Source organism: Nilaparvata lugens, chromosome 13, assembly GCF_014356525.2.
Source record: "Nilaparvata lugens isolate BPH chromosome 13, ASM1435652v1, whole genome shotgun sequence".
Taxonomy (NCBI): domain Eukaryota; kingdom Metazoa; phylum Arthropoda; class Insecta; order Hemiptera; family Delphacidae; genus Nilaparvata; species Nilaparvata lugens.
The window spans coordinates 4,664,813-4,687,376 of NC_052516.1; the positions used below are offsets into that span (position 1 = coordinate 4,664,813).

Genomic DNA, 22,564 nt, shown 5'->3' on the forward strand with positions numbered 1-22,564 from the left:
GTTTTCGAGATCCGGTGAAATACAAACATATAAACAGAAATTGCTCGTTCAATAGTATAGGATATGATGGTAACGGCAAAAAATTCACTCATATCACCGTCATGATTATCATCATTACTCACAAAACAGTTCGGAACCCACTCAAAACCACCATGCTTTATGGTGATATCCACTTCAGTGTCAGCATTGAATTTTTGTTGAATTTTGAAACATTGATGTTATTTACAAGGAATTCTGACAGTTTCAGATGAATTTCACTAGCCTATAATATTATAGTAGTTTGTATAATGTACAATTTCTGATACAACTTACAATAGTAATTGATTTTATAAAGTAGGAACTATTAAAAAACCTCTTACAAATGATCTTAACTTTTATTAAACAATATATTTCCTATATCACAGAATCGGAAACTGACGAAACTAAGGAGTATTTTACAAAAATTATCAAAAAATAATAGTTTGGTGTAGATTAGGCCTATGCTAAACTAGGAATAGAGACAGAACTAAAAACTATTGTGGAATACACGAATAATGCAAAAGTAATCAACTAAAAAGTATGATATTTCTAAGTACCTAAACGAATGGTAGAGTTACAACATATTTAAGGCATACAAATTCAGGTACACACAATAATACGGTATGTAATATTCGTCAAGTAAATAATAGTAATACTATAGCATTGTATTTACCTCTCAAAACTGAAAGATGGTCAAAATTTAAATAGTTACACTAAAAACTTGACTTGCACTGTTGAAAAATCATCAAATATTACAAATGAAAACATTTTATAATATACGATCAAAATGAAAATCTTATAAATCCGACACAAAAATGGAAATTTTATTCCGTTCTCTGATCAAATCATATTAATTTAGGAAAATCAATAATAGTAAAAAAAATACTTGATTTTCAATTACTGGATAATAAATAACACACAAGTAACAAATTGATTCCTTCCATCATATAGCTCAGTTAATAAACTAACGTACATGATATTCTAAAACACCACGTCAAATATTTCAATATTTTTTTAACTTTTGATCATAATTATAAGATCAACAATACACTGTACATTATACTTTTTAAAAATGTAGGTCCAATAATGTATTTTAAATAGAAACAAAGTAATTGAAAGAATAAGACTTTGTTATTGTCAATACCACTTTAAAGAGGTATCACAGTCTTATTCGTTCAATAATGGAGAAATACCACTACATCCCCTCCCATACAATCAAATTATTAGAAACAAAGTAGTTATTCTTTAAAAGTATCTCTTCTAAGTTCTAAGTTACAGTCTCCATAGAATTAGATCAATTTGTGAAATCATTTTTAATAAAAATCAGGACAAATTTGATATTTTCACCCTACACACATTACTAGTAATATGACATTGCAGTAAATCTCTATTAGGAAACCGTTTCTTACACAACCTACAACGATAAATCTGCAACTTACTACTAGGTTTACAACTTCCCTCCACATTTTCAGACTTAGCACTAGAAACAACAACATTCGAGTCGTTTTTCTCAGAAGGAACATCAACAGACGATCTACAACTATCTGGACTGACATTTTTCAAAAACTTACAACCAAATTTTTCGTCGACGTCATCTTCAAAATGCACAATTCGTCTTAAAGTCGATTTGGATTTGACAGAAGGCACAGTTTTCAATATGGATGTGGGCACACGGTTCGGGGAAGCTTCACAGTATACAACTTTCGATGTATCTCCAGCAGAAATCAACTGTCTACAGAATTTTCGACCATCCTTCAAATCTTCACCAGATATTTTCCCATCCAATTTTCCTTGAAACAAATGTCCCTCACTTTTTCTAACACCATTGATCGGTGTGGACGAAACCAAATTCAGATTCAAAAAGAAATCAGTTCTTGTGACATCTGTGGGAATTTCGTTAATACGTTTCTCCTCACCTAAAATACAATTACTTTTTGTGAAAGAATCATTAACACTCTGACAGTAAGAAACACTGGTGTCAATTATCAGCTCTTTTGTAGAATCTAAAGTGTTATCCAAAGGTTTTACATCAAGATTTTCCATGAAATCTTTCTTGAGCTTCCTTACAAGCTTCGAATCACCGTCCAAATCTGATACACTGTTCTTAGGTGATAGTTTGAGATCACCCTTCAAATTTCTATCCTCAACTAAACTCAAATCTTTCGGTGGAGTCAATTTCCCAAGATTCCTTCTAGATCTCCAAATATTTCCAACTATTGATCTATTACTAGTAGGTGAAACATTATTCGTTCTGCCAGATATCAAAACTGAGTTTTCAATGGGACCAACCTTCTCAGAAGACGTTTCTCCATTTTTTCTCACAGATTTCAAAATCCCAACTCCAATCTTATTATCTTCCCCAGGAGAAAACTCCAGTTTCGTGACACTTTCTCGAATCGCCTTCAACTTGGGACTTTTTTTGTCGGGGGACGTCTCACAATTTTCCCTCATAGATTTCAAAAATTCAACCCTTTTCCTCTGAGGGGTAGTCATAGATTTGGGTCTCAGTTTTGGTTTCACAAAATCTTCATCAGTTGAACTTTTAGAGGGGGACGGCTCAGGTGGTTTTTGAGGTGACTTTTGTTTACTACGGGGAAGTGACTTTTTTGGACTACCCTTAAAATTACGGGGAGAAATCTTTTTGGACCGGTTTTTCAACACAATCCTGAACGTAGCAGTATTTTTCAAATTGGTTGGACTAGTTGGTGAGTATGTGTTACAATATTTGTCCGTAGTATTAACAACAATATCATCATCATCATCATAATCATCTAGCAAACGTATCCTCTTGTATTTCTTTCCCCTAGTTGATAAGTTTGTCTTAAAATCATCATAGTTATTATCATTATCATCATCTACTGTAGATATCCTCTTGTATTTCATTCCCCTAGTTGATAAGTTTGCCTTACAATTATCATTATCATCATTTAGTGTAGGTTTTCTCTTGTATTTCGTTCCCCTAGTTGATAAGTTTGTTTTACAATTATCATAGTTATCATCATTATCATCATTTAGTGTGGGGTTTCTCCTGTATTTCGTTCCCCTAGTTGATAAATTTGTCTTACAATTATCATGATTATCATCATCATCATCATCTGGAGTAGGTATCCTCTTGTTTTTCGTTCTCTTAGTGGATAAGTTTGTATCACAATTCTCATAGTTATGCTCATCATCCAGTGTTCGAATCCTTTTGAACTTTGGATGTTTCACCAACTTACTACCTTCAGACCTCCGTCTCTTTCTATCCTTCCTCACAACAATTCCTCTACAATTTCTAGCATGTTTCACAAACAACACAGACGATCTAAACCCTCTTCTACACTTATCACAACTCCAATCCCCTCTAGACCCATGTTTAGTGGAACAGTGTAACCTCAGCAACGTCCAACAACGAGTTGTGCAACCACAGATGGAGCACACACATTTCCTGAAATGTCCCTCCAATAACGTTCGTTTCGTAAACTGTCTCCCACAATGGTCACAGGTCATGATTTCCGGCACATCGATATCCGAGTCATGTGCCAATCTTCTGTGGCACTCCAAGTCTTTTAAAGTTTGGTAAAGATTTTCACAGTCGTAACATTTGAACTTAAACGACAGTCTACTCGAATCAATCGATAGAACCGATCTATTTTCAAACCCATCACTGTCACAATCTAAAACTTTGGTATAGTTATTCGAAGTCAATGAACAGTAATCTCGTTCAGAATCATCATTACCTGATTTTAAAGATACTTCGTCTTCAGAGGAGGAAGGTACAGGAACATCTTCAAAACTTCTAGAAGGAGAAACAGATTTTTTAGTTTCCACGGAAATTGTTTCATTTGAATTCTCATCACAACCGTTCACAATTTTCGAATGTTTTTCATTATTTGAAACATTACATCCTGTAGTTCCATGACAACGATTCAAAACTTCCTGGTTTTCTGACCAATTCACATTTCCTGACACCTGATTTGAATATGGGACAGTATATTTCATGATTCCATAACTTGCATTTCCTGAGGGTTTCTCATTTTTCCCCCTACAATAGTTTACAATTCTCAAATTTTCCCCATTCTTACCCAATAACTTTTCAACCTTATCCACAACCACTTTCTCTACATAATTACCTTCCAAGTTTTTTCTAAAACTTTCTCCAGTTTTCAAACATATCCTACCTTTACAACGTCGTCTTCCAGAAGATTCTGTACATCTTTCTAGATTTTCATCTCTACTACCACAACTTTCCACAACTCTTTCAAACCCTGACAACTCTCCCTCATATCCACCACTCCTACAACGATTTTCCACCGCTTTTCCTCGATTTTCATCGCCCTTTCCACAACTTTCCACAACTCTTCCACACCCTGACAACTCCCCCTCATATCCACCACTCCTACAACGATTTTCCACCGCTTTTCCTCGATTTTCATCACCCTTTCCACAATTTTCCACAACTCTTTCACACCCTGACAACTCCCCCGCATTTTCACTGCTCTTACAACGATTTCCCACCGCTTTTCCTCCATTTTCATCGCCCTTTCCACTATTTTCCATAACTCTTCCACACCTTGACAACTCCCCTGCATTTTCACCACTCCTACAACGATTTCCCACCGCTTCTCCTCCATTTCCATCCCCGTTTCCACAATTTTCCATAGACCTTCTAAACTTTTCAATTCTTCCCACACTCCTATCTCTTTCACATCTCCAAGACTTCCCATTTTCTGGGGACTTACTACTATTTCTCCCAGATATTCTACTACTTTCTGGAGACTTACTTCCATTTCTCTCACCTATCCTATCTCTCATAGGAGACTTCCATCCATTCACAACCCTCCTATAACAGGTTTTCTCCAAATCCAACACCTCCTCCCCACTTCTATGTCCATAGTACACATGTTCCTTCAGCAAAGTCAAACACTCAAACCGCTCCCCACACATGGCGCACCTCAAACCCCGCCCCAAATGCACCCCGTGCAAATAGTTCGTCCCTAACCGAACATTACAATGTTTACACACATTTTTCTCCGACACCAAACACAACTTCCGCTGATGTTTCTTGAGATGGTGACGACTGCTACATAACTGTCTACACTTCTCACAAATCACACAATTCTTGTTGACAATCCTACACTGTTCCGGATGGTAGACTATCAAATGATTCCAAAATTTCGTCAAAGAATGCACATCCCGCCGACATTCCGTACACTCTAACCGCCCAACTCTCCTATGATTCTCTTCAATATGTTCCAAAAGTTTTGTCCTACAACCTAACCACATATCACACCACAGACATCTCCTATTCATGTCCCCCACATGCTCAACTAACAGCTGTTTCCTGTTAAACTCCTGACTACACTCAACACAGGTAAACACTTCAAAATTCCCCGTATGCTTCTTCATATGTGTCCCTAACGTAAACTTGCTTTGGAAGCCTTTACCACATACCTCACAATTGTAACTAGTTCCACTATGTACAATACTGAAGTGCTCCGTCAACTTATACTTGGCTCCAAAAGTTTTCCTACAAATGTAACACTCAAAAACATCCAACACTCTATGGTGTACAGCTAGATGCTGTTTTAAATACTTCTTAGCCTTGAAAAATGACCCACATTGGTCACAAGCTAGAACATCCATAGATTGATCTCTCAATCTACTATTATTCTTCCCCTTTCAAGGTCTGTTCCATTCACTATACTACCATCATCATCCCTCAATCTACAATTATCATTTTCCCCTTCAAGGTATGTCCTACTCACTACGCTAACATCATTTCCCCCCTCGAATTTTGTTCTATCAGGCGTACCACCTTCAGCATTCTCCCCTCCAAATTTTACCCCAGCCTTTTCACTAAAACAACCCATCAAATACTGATGACACATTTTCAGTTTCTCACAATGTCTATCAAATACTTCACGGCTTATAAAAACCCCACCACACTCTGAACACCTCTCTTGATACAGATCTGTAGTCACATGGGAGGTTTTCAAGTGTTCTAACAGAGTAACAAAGTCGGGAAACTCACCACCCCCGCATAGATAACAAGATACTAGAGTGGTTTTATTGTTGTGCTCTTTTTGGAAATGCGAGTTGTATAGAGTGGCCTCGTAGAAAGGATGACCGCAGTTTTGGCAGAGGAAGTTTACTAGTCCTTCGTGTTTGTTGACCATGTGGGTGTTTAACTGTGGGTTAGTTTCGAAATCTAGGTTACAAACTTCGCAAAACCACTCCTCAATTGAAGATTCAAGGTTTTTTCTCGAAGATTCAACGACCGGTTTATCTCCATGTGAAGATTCAATGTCGTTTCTCCCATCAAATGAAGATACAAGGTTGCATTTATTAATCGAAGACTCTAAGCCCTGTTTCTCATCAAACCTAGGTTTAAGGTCCAATCCCTTCTTAAATCTAGATTGAAACTCCGGTTCCTCAATAAATCTAGGTTCAAGACCCAGTTCCTTACTAAATACAGGTTTAAGACACAGTTCCTCACTAAATCCAGGTTTAAGGCCTAGTTCCTCACTAAATCCAGGTTTAAGGCCTAGTTCCTCACTAAATCCAGGTTTAAGGCCTAGTTCCTCACTAAATCCAGGTTGAAGACCCAGTTCCTCCGGTTTGAGATGGTTTTCCTCAGAAATGTCACCTCTTTTTAACTGCCTTTTGGATAGATGAGCGATTTGTATTTGCTTTAGAATTAGATTCCTCCTTAGACCGGCATCAGGGTAGATTTCGGTCTGAAATTATAGAAACAACTATTTATTTTTTTTTAATATCCATGATATTGAATAACTTCTTCATCAACTTACACTTTGGCAAGCAATCGATTTCATGCAGTTATAACGTGAATTTCAACAAATACTAGTTGTGCATCGCTATATATTCATTGTGTTCATTTTCATCCAATTCTTGTATGAACTTGCATGCTTAAAATATTAGAATTGTTGCTTTAAACTATTTTGAGATTATCTTCATGCAATAATTTCTGAAACCATAAAATACTGTAGCCAGCTTTAATGCAGAATTTCATTTTTTATAATGATATAGTTATTTGTGCAACTAGTGCGCAAAGTGACAGTTTGCTGCACCGAAAGAAACGTTTACGCCCGAGCCGTAGGCGAGGGCGGAATGGTTTCTTGAGTGCAGCAGAGGAACTTTGCGCACGTATTTCACATTAAGTTTTTCCTACAGTTACCATTGAGTATGAAAAGTGGGTAATTATGGGTAAAATTGCCTGAAATGCATCAAATGTTTTTCTGTGTAATTTTATTATTGATAAAAACCTTAATCCTAAAATCCTAAAGTCCTCGTTGTCCTTGGTTATAATATATAATGAATAATAATTAGCGCGTTGTGCTTGGTTGCACCTCTGCTCACTATAGCAGCCACAGCAGTCACTGTTACCAACTTCATTTTGATTTTGCTGCACTGTTGCTCCATATAACCTACTAAGTATTTTGCGTTGCCATGTTGCAAATCTGGAGTGCAGAAAAATTTTTCCCGCACTAGAGCGGAAAAGTGATTCTTTGCGTTCTGTAATCAGTGCAGCAATGGCCACTTTTCAACGTAACTGTAGGAAAACATTTTTGTCCTAATATTGGCAATACATCAATCGTTGTATTAAACTCCGTGATTGTAGTAATTTTCATGCAATTATTACAAAAAACAGATTTCATGCATAAAAAATGTGCACGCAGAAAAACCATCCCAAACCAATCATTCCATTTGTAATAGAAAACATTGCGAGAAATTTTATCACTAATGAATGTTTCGTTTTGAAATGTTTTCATTGAAGTTCAAGCGAAAATAATTTTGTAGATTCATTGATGTCTTGTATGAAGAAACTGACGTAATTTCGTTTAAACGTATTTTGCATAAGTTTTTGTATGCAATTTCGCATAAATATGTTTTATATTGCTTTCAAAAGCCAATAATACAGTAATTATTTTTTTATTTTCATACTTTTACGATGAAACGACTGTTACTTAACTTCAATTTGAAATAAATTTCGTTGATTTCTAAAATTTGAAATTCACAATTTTTTCATGCAAAAGCACCATTGCAACCTTGTGAAGCACACATCACTATAATTGAGAAATATAAAAATTCTAGGAACGAAATTTCTAATTTACTTCTTTACTAGGCTATACAATACTTCTATTTGGGCTGTACTAGAGTCATCCAATCAATTTTCTGAACCATTATTTTTATAGACCTATTAAAATATTATACTATTATTTTTCAGACTTAAATAGGTAATCTCGCCCTATGGATAGCTAGTTCTAACAACATGGTGGTTATACAATTTTAGTGGGTTCCGAACCGCGCAAATTGGCGATAAAATTAACTCAAGTGATAAAGTAGCGTAGCTAAAACTGGAAAAACTTCGTTGAGCATGATGCCTACACAAGCCTCAGAATTGTGCGTGAGTATTAATGATGATGAGAGATTAATGTACCTAAAACTTAGATGAATTTCTAACCACAGAAACATAATATTCTGAAGCTTATTAATAACAACGGTGGTCACCCATCCAACAGGAATACTGAACCCTCTTAACCATCATCCTACTAATCAACTACTAGTCAGCTTGAAGATCAGAATGTTTACATCATGCTATGTTGTATTGCCTATTTATGTTTACAACATAATATAAAACATAACATGATGTAAACATAATATACATTATTATCAGGTTAATAAAACAATATAAAAATCTTGAAGTACCCTTTATTTTTAAAAACTTTAAAATAGTTCAATTTTAATAGTTCTGCATTATCATTATAAAAATGAAATTCTGCATTAAAATTTAAAAAATAAAGGGGACTTCAAGATTTTTATATTGTTTTATTAATTTGTTAAAAAGTAGCCCAAGTGAGTGAAGTGTTTTTATTATTATCAGGGTATCAACTAAATCAGGCTCAGAAAATTCCAATATATTTCTGGTTTTTCCCAGTTTTTCCCGCTGGTTATATCTCAAAACCTGTTAATAACATAGGTTCAGTGCTATTTTTGTAGAAATATAGGTTCCGGTCCTTGAGGGAAAGCGGGCCCAATGAGGGAACTCAGAAGGTGGTCCACAAAAGCATAAAGCTCAAAAACATAAAACAGGCACAAACAAAAAATAATTTCAAGAAAATTATTAACAAAATAACGAAAATTGAACTCACCGGAACTGGCTCAGGAGTTGGAGATTCTACTTGCAGTTTTCGTTTTTTCTTCAATTTCTTGACTCGCCGCATCTTATTATCTTTCTCCATTGACTTCTCCAAAGTTTCCCATCTGGAAGAAATATTAGAGGATATTTTTCAAGGAAAATACTTGATTACAATGTCTTGAAAGTGTCATGAAAATACCATAAAAAAACATGTAATATCGTATACGGATCTTGGAGCAGCAAAACCGAGTCACAGTAAACCCTTAAACATAATATTTGTCATTTACTGCTGAATATCTCAGTACCTTGAACAGTACAGTGTGAATGAAAACATTTTTGTGAACTGGTATTTACGTGACGAGATTTAACTTGTATTTGACGAGCATTAAACTTATATTTGACGAGCATTTAACTTATATTTGAGGAACATTCAACTCGTATTTGACGAGCATTTAACTTATATTTGACGAGCATTTAACTTATATTTGACAAGCATTTAACTTGCATTTAACTTATATTCGACGAGCAATTGAAGGCGGATATGATTCATACCTTTTATACGCACACAAATGCAAACTTAATTTTATTGATGGCTCTCGATTAATCGACCATAGTATCAACTACTGTAATTTATGTTATGCCAACAGAATACATTTTAGTGTTTATCCATTGCTTTCATTGAAGGTTTACTTCAATTCTTACCACATTTCGAACTGGGTGAATATTGAAGAAATGTCAATTTTGTCAAATGTCAATTATTGTCAAAATCAAGACATTCAACATTTTGAATATTCATAGAAAAGAAATAACTTACATCTTCTTCTTGACCAAAGTTCTGCTGCTATATCGGAAGCTCGGCTCAAGACTGCTATCACTCTCCCATGAGCTACTACTAATATCCACCTGAAAATTACAAAATAATACAAACATTGAAAAACTAAAAAACACTGACTCAGTTCTAAAAACGAAATTTTCAACAGCGAAAAAAGCTTCAATTGAAAGTAAATTTTAATCGACAAACAATAATTGAAAGTGAACAGTTAGCTCTATCTCCTTGAGCTGGATGAAAAATTCAATACTAATAAATTGGAATTAGCTAATGAATTTCCATTGAATCGCAACTAAAATATTCATTTAATATAGGAGAAAAAGAATGGAGTACAGTTATATAGTGAGGTCCACGTTATAATGACAGTATTTGATCAACTTTGGTTTTGCTATCCTTGTCTATCATTCGACAAAACCGGTGGTACTTTCTTTTTCTAGGTCCACAACGATGCCAATTATGTTTCTGACAGTGTAGAAATATAATTAATTAATGAAGAGAATCGGCATCGCTATTCTTCTACCTTCATCCACTGCCATTATAACGTGGACCTCACTATAGAGTTATAACAGTCAGCATTCCTTATATACTAACTAAACCAATGCTTCTTATTCAAACAATTCAATTTCATATTTATTTTTAGGAAGTAACCATTGTACAAAACATTCCCCTGAAAATTACTCCTCTAATTTTTGGCTTCAAGCCTGTTGTTTCTTTCCCAATCATTTATAGCTGAGAGTGATATTGTATATATATATATCAATGTATAAATAAATAATATGAAACAAGCCCGTGTTTAGAGAAGGAAAAATGATGACAGTTTGGAGTGGATCTCACTTTAGAGAAAAAGTTTGTAAGAATGAACATGAGTAGTTGAGAACGTTTGAGTGGAAAAGTCGAATTATAGGGTTGTTGTAGGATTATGACTAAAAAATCGCTTTCAAGTAGATCAGAATACAACCAAACACAAACGAAGTTTTCTATTCTATTCAACTAAATGAATTGATTATAAAATAAGATAATTGTTTTTTTTTCTTTAGGGCTACTTTTAATGAAAAATCTCAGTACCCTTTTAAATTATTTCATCAGGAAGTTATTGAATTATTAGGAGGAAGAGCAGCTACATAACTTACCTCTATCTTTGAAGTAAAGAGAGATTTCTCCTCGGCTTTCGAGTTTTGCTGGATAGAAATTCCATTCAAGTAGCTCAAAACTTTGGCTTCATACGTTCCATCACTGCATTCAGAGCTCGAGTCGGAGAAATCTATTACTTTTGGAGAGCACGGCTGTAATGAAACGAAAATAAATAACAGAATAGGCTATATCTTTTTAAAAACTAATTGAACAATAGATAGCAGTGAAATACTATTAATAACACACTGACGTATATATTATTCCAACAGGAACAGAAACAAGAATTTACAAACAAATTCTATGGTAAGATTGATAACAAGGGAACAGGTTAACGGATAACATTGTTTGAAAAATTCTGGACAAAAGTTCAAATCCTGAAGATTTTTCCTATCCTCAAATTTCCTTCCAGAAGTTCTTCTATTATTAGGAGGAAGAACAGCTACATAACTTACCTCTATCTTTGATGTGGAGAGAGATTTCTCCTCGGTTTTTGAGTTTTCCTGAATAGAAATTCCATTCAAGTAGCTCAAAACTTTGGCTTCATACGTTCCATCGCTGCATTCAGAACTCGAGTCTGAGAAATCTATCACTTTTGGAGAGCATGACTGTAATGAAACGAAAAATAAATTAAAGAATATATATTTTTAAAAACTAATTGAAACGTAGATAGTAGTGGAATACTATTAATAACACACTGACGTACATATTATTCCAACAGGAACGAACAGAAACAAGAATTTACAAACAAATTCTATGATAAGATTAATAACAAGCGAACTGGTTTACAGATAATATTCTTTGAAAAATTCTTGATAAACATCAGTTCAAATCCTGAAGTTTTTTCCTATCCTCAAATCTTGTTCCTCATATTTCCTTCCATAAGTTCCTCTTATCTTGTTATCTACTGATAGGCAATCAATAGCTCCAGAGTTTCAGCGTTGAAGCAGGCGACAATCACCGATAATGTAGTTCGCTACTAGCATTATGTAGCATTTGTAGTAATAAAGACCTGCGAGAAATATATTTGTAGCCGGACCTGAGCGACAAATATTATGTAGCTTTGTCACTTTCATCGTGACACAGGCTTCATACGCATACTTCTGAGAGCGCGCTCAAGAAAGGAATTAAGAACAACAAAGGGATAATAATCTAGATGAAACTAATAGTGTCTCTCTTTTGACCGTTTTCACATTCACCGATTTCTCAGCGACTCGACACCGACACGATACCTCCAACTGGTCGATTGTCGGAACGCAAACCAAAACAGCCAATGTCCATTTCCACACTTTGTCGATTGTCAGCCGACACTCAAAATTCATTGTTGTCTGATTGGCTAATCTCACCAACAGCTGATTCTCAGCCAATCGGAGGATAGTTCTGTGTTGCCGATAATGTCGTTCGACATTCAGTAAGTGTGAAACGACCAATCGGAGGACATTCTGAGTATCGCATCGGTGTCAAGTAGGAAGAAATCAGTGAGTGCCGGATGCACAAAAGCCAGTTAAATTTTAACCATTATTAATTCCACGAGAACCAATCAGAGAAACCGTCTTTTCAAAAACGCCTTCTCTGATTGGTTCTCATGGAATTAATCACGGTTGAAATTTAACCGGCTTCAATGCAACCGGACCTGAGTGTGAAAACGGTCATTATATTTAATTACCATGCAATCGTCTCACTAATCGAGGTTCGTACTATGCCGCATCCACACTCTCGCCAAGTACGTACAAATGACAAGCTGTTTTGCCAGCGCTCGCCTTTATTGGCCTTCACTTGCCATTGCTCCGATGTTGATGTTGATGCGAAGACCAGCCAAGTATCCACAAATGGTCACATTGCAGTGAGGATAACAAGACAAACGTGGTCAAGCTTACCAGCTTGGCAAGAGTGTGGACTAGACACTATAGAGGTTCTACTGTGATTAATGTTTAAATAACCCAATAGAGGAGATCAAAACCTTTGACGATTCCCTGATCCTAGGACCATGAGGAAGACAACACCGGAAATAACAAATAAATAATAACAAAATAAGTACTCACAGAGGGTTTCAAGGTTTCAACTTTCGGTTCAATCTTCCATGATGAACTGCTGAGGCTTTCAATCGAACTATTGCTGTCACTATCTTCTTCTTCGTCAGACATTGGTTTGCTTGTTCCTCTTGACATGATTATAAAAGGAAAATTGGCATTACCGAGTAGAGATGCTTACTATTGTAGATTGATTCTTCTCAGCTTCAAAAAGTATTCATACATTGATTGATCTGTGAACAAACCAACAGTAATTAGTAAATATAAGTATTTGTTGATATAAGAATTATGGAGTATTGAATAAAGTGAAGTGATTATATAAAAAATTGGATGATTGATACAATAGGTTATTATAATATTATAGAAACAATGTTGGTGTTCTAATTGTTTATACTAGCCTATGAAGTGATGAGTAATCTATAGAGCTCATATAGATTTCTTTAAAGCTCAAGAACAATAATAAAGCTATTGCAGATTACAATGTCATGAAAACCCTAATCCCTATATTTTTCCTACATCTGATTTATTTTAATATTCATCTTTATTTAAATTTTCTATGATGAAATTCATCAACAAACACATCAAGATTCATTTTCGACAACTGAATATTTTTCAATTTTCGACAAATTGTATGAAAGCGAAACAGTAAACTTTGAGGGGAAATTTATTAATTATTCAGTTGATATCATGGAAAAGTAGCAGATGACAAGGTGATAAAGTATAGTGATAATGGAAATTTAAAATAATTCAAATTTACTTTACTAAGCCGCAATGTAGTAGCCTAAACATTCCCTATGTTCTATCAATCATTAAATAAACACAGAATATATAATCGAATTTTTACTAATAGATTTTAATTTCTAACATGATGGCAAATAGGTATTTTTATCTACAATTATTACCTTGAGCGGTAGGCTATTACACAAGAGTCAATTGAATATTTGAAACCAAGCACACATTGGACAGGACAGTTGGAAAAATTAAAATATATATTTAAAAAATGTAAAGATAAATTATATCGATAATTAAATACTTACCACAAAAATCAGTTAATATATTTAGATGAAAAAATATGTACTAAACAAATTTGCACTAAAATACAAGAACTAACATAACCTCACAACTTTTACTTTCATTTTATGGAGGGAACGGTGTGATGCGTGAGAGAGAAGCAAAATAGAGAATTATACGGCATCCACACTCTTGACAAGGGCGTACATATTACGACGAGTGCTACAGTGAGGTCCACGTTATAATGGCAGTGAATAAAGATAGGAGAACAGCGTTGCCAATTCGCTGTCTTGATTAATTATATTTCTACATTGTCGAAAACAGATTTGGAATCGTTGCCAAGCTAGAAAAGGATAGCACTACCTGCTTTGTGGAATGATAAACAAAAATAACAACATCAAAGTTAATCAACTAGATTCAAGATTCAAGATTCAAGATTCTTTATTGCCAGAACAACTTTACATTGTATGAGCACGTCAAAAACAATAACAATAATACAACAGAGTGTAAACTACTGTCATTATAACATGAACCTCTCTATAGTGTGAATGGCTACACAGTCCGGGTCCTGTTGCTTTGCCTATCGCCGGAGGGCCACTAGACTACAGACATAGGTACTACCCGTTCAAAAACTTTTTTGAAAATGTATTTTTCCATAAGCAACAGATGCTCTTTTGTATCTTCTCAAAAGAAAAATGTTGCATCCGAAAAATTACACAAGGAGTTTTTTGGAGCTACATCCTTTTTAGCAAGACAAAGCCTATTACCTGACAATTGTGTATCATATTGGGAATGCTCCAAACCCATGCAAAGCAGCCTAGAATGTTATCAACAAGAAAGTTGTACTGACAGGAGGTGCAAGTCCTGATGACTTCAAAAATGTCTTTATTCATTCAGTGGCTGGAATAGTTGAGGTTCACCTGATGATGCAGTGAATCAAGTTCCTCTCAGCACTTGCAGTTTTGTGAGGTGGGAGAGGATTTTCCCATTAGACCTGATATAAATAGTCAAGGGATATATAAAGCTGTGTACACATATTCGCGCTTCCAACCCGCACCGAGCACGCTCCTCCCTCGTTCCGCCCTCGTACCACCATCGAACCACAGTCGCTCCGCCCATGCACCCATCATGAACGTTAGGGAAGATGTTAGATCTTCTCGCGTTCCCCGGTCGAACCACTGTTGCTCGCCGGTCGATCATCAATCGCTCTGCTGGAGTGATGTTTGGTTGCGGAGCAGAGTGAGAGTCTGTATGCACCTTAAGAATTCAACAAGTCCAGACATTTATGGAATATCAACTGGTTTTAGCTGAACCACTGTGAAATTTGATTAATGACTGCATGGATTGTGGAGTTTTCCCCAAGGAGGTGGAGACATCAAGGAGATTTCAATCTTTAAGAAGGGTGAAACTGATAAATTACAGAATTTCTGGCCAGTCTCGATAATTCCAGTATTTGGCAAGCTCATGGAATTGGTGATGTATGTTCAGCTTTCATGGTATTTTGAGAGTAATTTGGTACTCATTGGGATAATGGAAGGCAGGCTGTCGGTTCATGTGATTTGACCAAGGCATTCGACTGTGTCTTGCATGACATACTGTTGAGTAAAATGAAGAGATATGAGGTACTCCACGTTCCCCTGAAAACCATGAAGGATTACTTCTCCAATAGAATGCAGGTGACATTGGTGAATGGTGCAGAATCATGGGCAAGGGAGGTGATCTATGGAATGCTACAAGGATCGATTCTTGGTTCACTGTTGTTCCTTGTATTCATCAACAGCTTCAGTGTGCATGGAAGAGCTTTATTGTTTGCTGATGTCACCATCCTACTGGCCCAGGATGAGGACCCCCCAAACTGCTGTTGCCTAGTCAAATCTATAAAGAGGCTAGCCAGTGGTTTAAATCAAACAAACTGTGTTTGGATGAGGGGAAAACAAAGAACCTGGTGTGCACTTTAAGGCGTGGTCTGAAGGCTCATGGTAAGCTCTTGGGTTTTGTGATGGACCCAACTCCATTGTGGGAGCAACATATTGGCATGCTATGAAATCAACTGGCCAGTATGACGTTTTTGATACAGAAGCTGAAGGGACATGTACCTGCCAACTACTTAATTTCAGCCTACTATTAGCTGTTTCATAGTCATATAAGCTATAGCTATAATTCTATGGGGAACATGCGGGCAGCTGCAAAAGGATTCTCCTTCTACAGAAGTAAGTTCTTCGTGTTATCACATCATCGCATTACCTGGGGCACTGCCGGCCAATTTTCAAACGTCTGATAATACTGACAGTCCACAGTCAGTACATGTATAGCTCCCTCTATGGCTCCTAAGGAGTGAGTGAGGTTCATGCCTTCCGGGAGAGGGGCCAGCTGCACCACCACAATACCAGGAGACGAGGCAACATTGAACTGCCCTACTCCAGACTTTTGAAAGCACATGAATGCTACCCCCTTACGGACGCTACATGTTTCAAACAGACTGCCGATATGTGATCGTGAACTGGAGTATAGAAAGTTTTGTAGGCTGGTAGGGTACGTGAGAAACTCATCAACTACAGTAGGCTACTCACTGAGAGCTACATGAAACGAACTATCTTCAGCCATCTCAAGTTATTTGTGTTTTAATTTTGACAAAGACTCATACTATGCTAACGCCTGCCATCACTGAGCACAATGTACTATATATTGCGAGCCTCTTGGCAAGTGGCTTGGCCAACGTGTGGAGCTGGCATTGAAAAACTGATTTTATGATCTTTCCTCGATTCAATACTCGATTCGCTCGTAAAACAAGAATGTGTGCGGAAATTGATAATTTTTTGAATTTTGTTAATTATTAAATTCTATATTTACAGACTTATAAAATTTTGAATAATTATTGAGGAGGTTGGCACACTTGTAAATGTAAACGAAAGTGGGAAGGGGATCAACATCAACCAGAATTTTGCAGACGGCTGACAAAACTAACCTTACCTTTTTGATGACATGTTTTTGTTTATTTTTGAAAACTTGAAATATCAACTACTCATAAATTGCTTTATTGTATGAATTATTAATTTTGATAGTGTTCAAATTCATAGATAAAGATGAAAGTTAACATAAAAGCTTTACATGGGGCTGAATGTTTTGTTGAGGTAAAGTAGACTAATTTAAGTCCATACACTAATTTCATCAACTCGAACAATTTTTAAACGTTCTCAAATGCTTTTACAATTTACTGCATTATTTCTTATTATACTTGTACAATCTGGCAACTTACAAATTCAAACTAGTTTACTAATCTTCATGCAAGTTGACTCATTAACGAGAATTTCAACTACTAATTACTGACTCATCTCACTTTCAGATTACAAACACCATGACAATCCTTGAGCTTAAGCAAATGGTCTCAAAAGCCCTGAAAGTACCAATTGGCCATCAAAAACTGCTTCTCGCCGGACGATTTCTAGCAGGTAATATTTATTCATCATTTGCAAATATTACACTGATATAACCTAAATAACTTCTTTCTTCGAGATTTAGGATCTCTGACATGACTTAATCTGTTCTCAGTTAGCCGGGACAGACGACTCAATGTGTCCATAATAAAACGTTTTTCTGCTCTTATTCATTCATTTATACAATATGTACATTATCAAAATGATGGGGAGAAGAAAAATAAGATAACTAACGTTGTGCTAAATTTTTATTTTAGTCAACAAATGGTTGCACTGGGGAAAATCACAGTCGAGCACCATAGTGGAAAGATTGGGCTAGTCGCACACCAGTTAGTCAAGACAAGACATGATCATATACGTTTAGTCACAGTACTCTACATTGTTGCTTATGACGCAACTCACACTGATTAGTCATTGCAATTAGACATGTATTAATAAGTAACTACGTGAAGTATTGTGACTAAACGTGACTAGTCTTGTCTTGACTAACCCGTATACGCCCATCCTCAAATAATTTTACTTGCTCATGTAGGAACACTAATCTCTGCCCAAAGAGCAGAGCTTGTCAACTGATTTAATATTAAGGTCTTAATAGCTGTCATCAGTTATGCAAAATTATTATTTACCTGAATGTTAGCCTAGTGCCTGTCACTCTGGACCACTAACGACAGGACATGCATGATTAACATGTGTGTGCACATTATGTCAATCATGCATGTTCTCTCGTTAGTAGCCAGCCTTGGGCGTTCAAATGAAGAGCGCTGTACAGCTGTACGAAGTACAATGATTGTATTTTTCGATCCATTAAATTCAACACTCAGTGCCGGTTAAATTTTAACCGTGATTAATTTCACGAGAACCAATCAGAGAAGCCGTCTCTTTTCAAAAACGCCTTATCTGATTGGTTCTCGTGAAATTAATCACGGTTAAAATTTAACCGGCTGTTGTGCAACCGGGCCTTAAGCTTGAATCCACCTTCACCGCTCCACTATAATATTTCACTTCACTCAGTCTCCTCACTTACATATATTTCTTTTAAAATTGAAACATTTTCTTGCATTTGTTTGTAGATAACATGACAGTAGCCGACTACCCTTCAATGAAAGAAGGCATTCGTATCCACTTGGTGGTGCGACCCAATTTGGACCAGGACATCAGTTCGGTGACTCTACACGATGCAACCTACTGTTTCCTACGCAAATACTACTCTGATTCCGATTCACAAAAAATATCTGACGAGTTTCTAAAGGTGGGTTTGCCCGCTTACCGTACTATACTATTTGTTACTAACGCCCGGATTCTAGAAAACTATTAAATGTAATAAACCATTAAACCTATAGATTTAATTGTCCATTCAATTTAATAAGTGTGTTAGAAACGAGGCCTCAATTAACTTACTATTACTACGAACAGAACGGTCAGATCCATATACAATTACAATATATAAATATATCAATGTAACCAGGCCTCAATTAACTTACTATGATGAAGCTACGAAAGAACGGTCAGATCCATATACAATTACAATATATAAATATATCAATGTAACCAGGCCTCAATTAACTTACTCTGATGAAGCTACGAACAGAACGGTCAGATCCATATACAATTACAATATATAAATATATCAATGTCTCTAAAGGTGCGTACAGATTTACGCGCCGCGAACATGAGCGATTCACTTTTAATCAGCTGATGCCAAGCTTTTTATATCTATATCTTATACCGTTTCTGTAAAAATACAGATATAGTCAGCTGATTAAAAGCGAATTGCTCATGCTCGCGGCGAGTATATCTGTACGCATCTTTAGGCTCAACTCACACTCAAGTGACTCAGGTCGAGAAGAGATTCGACTCTAGTCGAGAGCATGGGTTTTCAAATGGCGAGACTAGAATCGACTGGTCTGAGTCTCACCATTTGGAAACACATCATGATCTCGACTAGAGTCGAGTCTCTTCTCGACCTGAGTCGCGTAAGTGCGCGTTGAGCCTAAAGGTCCGATTGCACAAAAGCCGGTTAGCTTTTAATCATGATTAAATTCCACCAGAACTAATCGGTGAAAGTTTTCCTGAGAAGACAGCCTCTCTGATTGGCTCTCGTGGCATTTAATCTAGATTGAAAATTAACAGACTTTTGTGCAACCGGGTCCAAGTGTTTCTATCATTGCACAGCTGTTTAGTGGCATCGACCTTCACCGCGACTTGCTCGTTATGATCGCACGGTCAAGCCACATGTAGCGTTTTTTTCAGGCGTTTTCAGTCGAATCGACAGGGCAGGAAACTCTCAGATTGGCTGATTCTCGAACGCCAACCCAATCAACCAATCAGAGAGCTTCTTACCCTGTAGACTTGTCTGAAAAAAAAAATGCTTCGTGTGTTTGGACCTTAGTGTTGTGCTTCACACTGGCATGAGGATGAAACTTTGTGTATGGGTAACGGTGAGGGAGAGTGAGTTTTAGGTCATTATATGTTGTCTCCTGAATATTTCAATTCTCAATCCAATTAAGTATTTTTTTTTCAAATCAAATTAGAAAAATAACTCTACAAAATATCAAGTTTCATCAGAGTATTCAAAATAATGTAACAATGAGATGGAAAAATAATAATTTCTGTTTCAATTACAGGAATTCAACCGGTCTATCTCTTCACTGAGCCTGGACGACATAGAAAGGATTGCCACAATGTATTTGAACGAAGAACTGACAAGTTGAAGCATTTCCCCCCACCCCACTCTCCAACCCTAGACGAAGTTGTGGCTGTATATTTTCTACATTAATTTTCTTTTGTAATTTATTTTATTTAATAAAAATATCAAACTATTTTGTGTAGTTTCTATAAATTTAATTCGCACTCGTCAACCTAATATATAGATCTTTAAAAGTAACGAACGTTCAATTCGTTAAATGTTTTATGCTTGAACCAAGTTTAAACGGAATTGGATCAGCTGGAGGAAACTCAAACTATAAAGCTTGTCACACACCCAGCTACATTTAGCTAGAAATACGTTTTCGGAAGACGTATCCATCTCCCAATGTTGAAGGCTCTGCTACAGATTGCGTAGCATGAATTTAACATTAGAAGATAGGATGGCTTCGTCTTGCGAAGACGTATTCCTATAGTAAGGTCCACGTTATAATGGCAGTAGAGAAAGATAGGAGAAAACCGTTGCCGATCATCTGTCTTGTCAATGCCTTCTACAGACGGTAGCTGATACAGGTTTATTGATGTAATATTAACTGTTCAATCTCGTTCAAAATAATCAATTATATTTTTCAATAATTCCATAATGGATTTTCATAATCAAGATGAAATATTTTGTTAATTATTAATCCTACATTGTTAAAAGACGATCTGGGAAGTGGCAACAGAGCGAAGCGAGAAAGAGATAGCGCTATCCGTTTTGTTGAATGATAGACAAGGATAGCAATACGATTGCTAATCAAACACTGCCATTATAACGTGGACCTCACTATAGATGGGTATGTGAGACCTTCAACACACTATTATAAATGCGACCATAAATTTATTCCTGAGCCAAGTTAAAACTTGAGTTCAACTGCTGCCTGTGCATAAAATAGACATTGATAGCCCATCAATCTACACGCAATCTACGTTTAACACTAATCTACAATTACATTTTATTATGCTCACATTTATTATAATGTGTTTCATTCGGAGATTAAACTAACAGCTGATCGATCTCCGTTTAAACTGAGATGGTGCGTGCATACGGCCCTCAGTGAGGACGAGTATTTAATAGCTCCAATAGAATGTTCCAATGTTTTGGCTGAGGATGCCGATGCCACATAAATACAATACTTGTGCATGAGTAATGAGGCGAGGTTTGATATAAATAAAAATGCCAGGCGAAATGGGAATCGAACCCATGAACTGTGCAGTGAGAGCATACTGAAGCACAGAATTACAATATTATAGGAGTTTTCTCTGACTGAAGTTACTACGCTTCAGACCACCGTACTGAGGTTCACTTTCAAGTGTCATCATTATTTGATGCATGAAGTATAGATCTATTTATTTGAATATTACAACAGTGCGATAGTATCCCTCTAGCTGTAAGCTATTTGACGGATATATAAAAATAATCATTACATACAATAAAACAATCAATAATAATATGATAAAAATTCGACTCACAGTCAATTTTGTAGAACCGTTCCATTATGAAATAGAAACACACAAATGTTGTCAAATTCTACACGGTTTTATTAGGTGCAGGAACATGGTTTCGTGACATTACAAGTCACATTTTACTTTCCTTGCCCTACTACCATAGGTAAGGAAAGTATTGCTTTCCGAAAAAAATTAAGGTACCCCAATTTCTATACGTTTCAGGGTCCCCTGAGTCCAAAAAACTGGTTTTTGGGTATTGGTCTGTATGTGTGTGTGTATGTGCGTCTGTGTACACGATATTTCATCTCCCAATTAACGGAATGACTTGAAATTTAGAACTTAAGGTCCTTTCACTATAAGGATCCGACACGAACAAATTCGATCAAATGCAATTCAAGATGGCGGCTAAAATGGCAAAAATGTTGTCAAAAACAGGGTTTTTCGTGATTTTCTCGGAAACGGCTCCAACGATTTTGATCAAATTCATACCTAAAATAGTCATCGATAAGCTCTATGAACTGCCACAAGTCCCATATCTGTAAAAATTTCAGGAGCTCCGCCCCATCAATGCAGATAGATTCCCAATTATCAGGCTTCAGATACAATTGAAACAAAAAAATCAAGTAGAGTAGATTAAGCATGAAAATCTCTACAATTAATGTTCAGTAACATTTTCACCTAAAATTGAAAATAAGATTTAAATTCCAGAAAATGTGATTATTCAATTGCAAATTATTGTTGATTCTATAAAATCATTCACTATGAAGAGATAGCAGACCTCATGTGTGTCTCCAGCGTTATTGCCCTGTCACCAGCTGGCTCAAATATTTGAATAGTAGACTTG

The 22,564-nt window shown here is 36.1% G+C and overlaps 3 protein-coding genes across 13 annotated transcripts in view; 1 reads left to right on the top strand and 2 right to left on the bottom strand.

The window, feature by feature from the left end:
* The window catches only part of LOC111056978, a 486,313-nt gene that overhangs the window by 58,195 nt on the left and 405,554 nt on the right, over nt 1-22,564 (bottom strand). For 2 of the 10 annotated variants that reach the window (XR_005572722.1, XR_005572721.1), the window contains exons 1-6: nt 14,047-14,274; nt 13,157-13,377; nt 11,570-11,722; nt 11,117-11,269; nt 9,972-10,060; nt 9,171-9,282 (exon numbers count right to left, since the gene is read on the bottom strand). The exons of 4 other annotated variants lie outside the window; for them this stretch is intronic. Coding sequence is in view for 4 of the 6 variants with exons in the window: in XM_039439628.1 (XP_039295562.1) it covers nt 5,655-6,737; nt 9,171-9,282; nt 9,972-10,060; nt 11,117-11,269; nt 11,570-11,722; nt 13,157-13,282 (1,716 nt within the window). In the remaining 2 variants the exon portion in view is untranslated. Of the gene's footprint in view, nt 1-355; nt 6,738-9,170; nt 9,283-9,971; nt 10,061-11,116; nt 11,270-11,569; nt 11,723-13,156; nt 13,378-14,046; nt 14,275-22,564 lie in introns of those variants that run through there. 4 more of the 10 variants (XM_039439629.1, XM_039439628.1, XM_039439627.1 and 1 more) reach the window with 4 other exon arrangements.
* LOC120353986 lies at nt 356-5,658 on the bottom strand. Of its 2 annotated transcripts, none has more exons than XM_039439622.1 (2): nt 4,469-5,658; nt 356-4,264 (listed from the first exon to the last, which is right to left on the bottom strand). In XM_039439622.1, exons 1-2 carry the CDS (start codon nt 5,641-5,643, stop codon nt 1,342-1,344), a joined length of 4,098 nt encoding a protein of 1,365 aa, XP_039295556.1. In that variant the 5' UTR covers nt 5,644-5,658; the 3' UTR covers nt 356-1,341. The 2 variants fall into 2 exon arrangements, with proteins under 2 accessions (XP_039295556.1, XP_039295555.1); XM_039439621.1 differs by having other exon boundaries at nt 356-2,896; nt 2,969-5,658.
* Nucleotides 16,866-20,409, top strand: LOC111059602 (ubiquitin-like protein 4A). The gene is made up of 4 exons (XM_039439655.1): nt 16,866-17,286; nt 17,499-17,604; nt 18,660-18,838; nt 20,214-20,409. Exons 1-4 carry the CDS (start codon nt 17,239-17,241, stop codon nt 20,298-20,300), a joined length of 420 nt encoding a protein of 139 aa, XP_039295589.1. The 5' UTR covers nt 16,866-17,238; the 3' UTR covers nt 20,301-20,409.

Coding starts and splice junctions, on each gene's coding strand:
- LOC120353986 (XM_039439621.1), bottom strand. CDS start 5,643: ATGGATGTTCTAGCTTGTGACCAATGTGGGTCATTTTTCAAGGCTAAG. Junction 2,897..2,968: donor TTATCAACTAGGGGAACGAA/ATACAAGAGAAA, acceptor TAGGGGAATGAA/ATACAAGAGGATATCTACAG.
- LOC111059602 (XM_039439655.1), top strand. CDS start 17,239: ATGAAAGTTAACATAAAAGCTTTACATGGGGCTGAATGTTTTGTTGAG. Junction 17,287..17,498: donor GGGCTGAATGTTTTGTTGAG/GTAAAGTAGACT, acceptor TCTCACTTTCAG/ATTACAAACACCATGACAAT. Junction 17,605..18,659: donor CGCCGGACGATTTCTAGCAG/GTAATATTTATT, acceptor ATTTGTTTGTAG/ATAACATGACAGTAGCCGAC.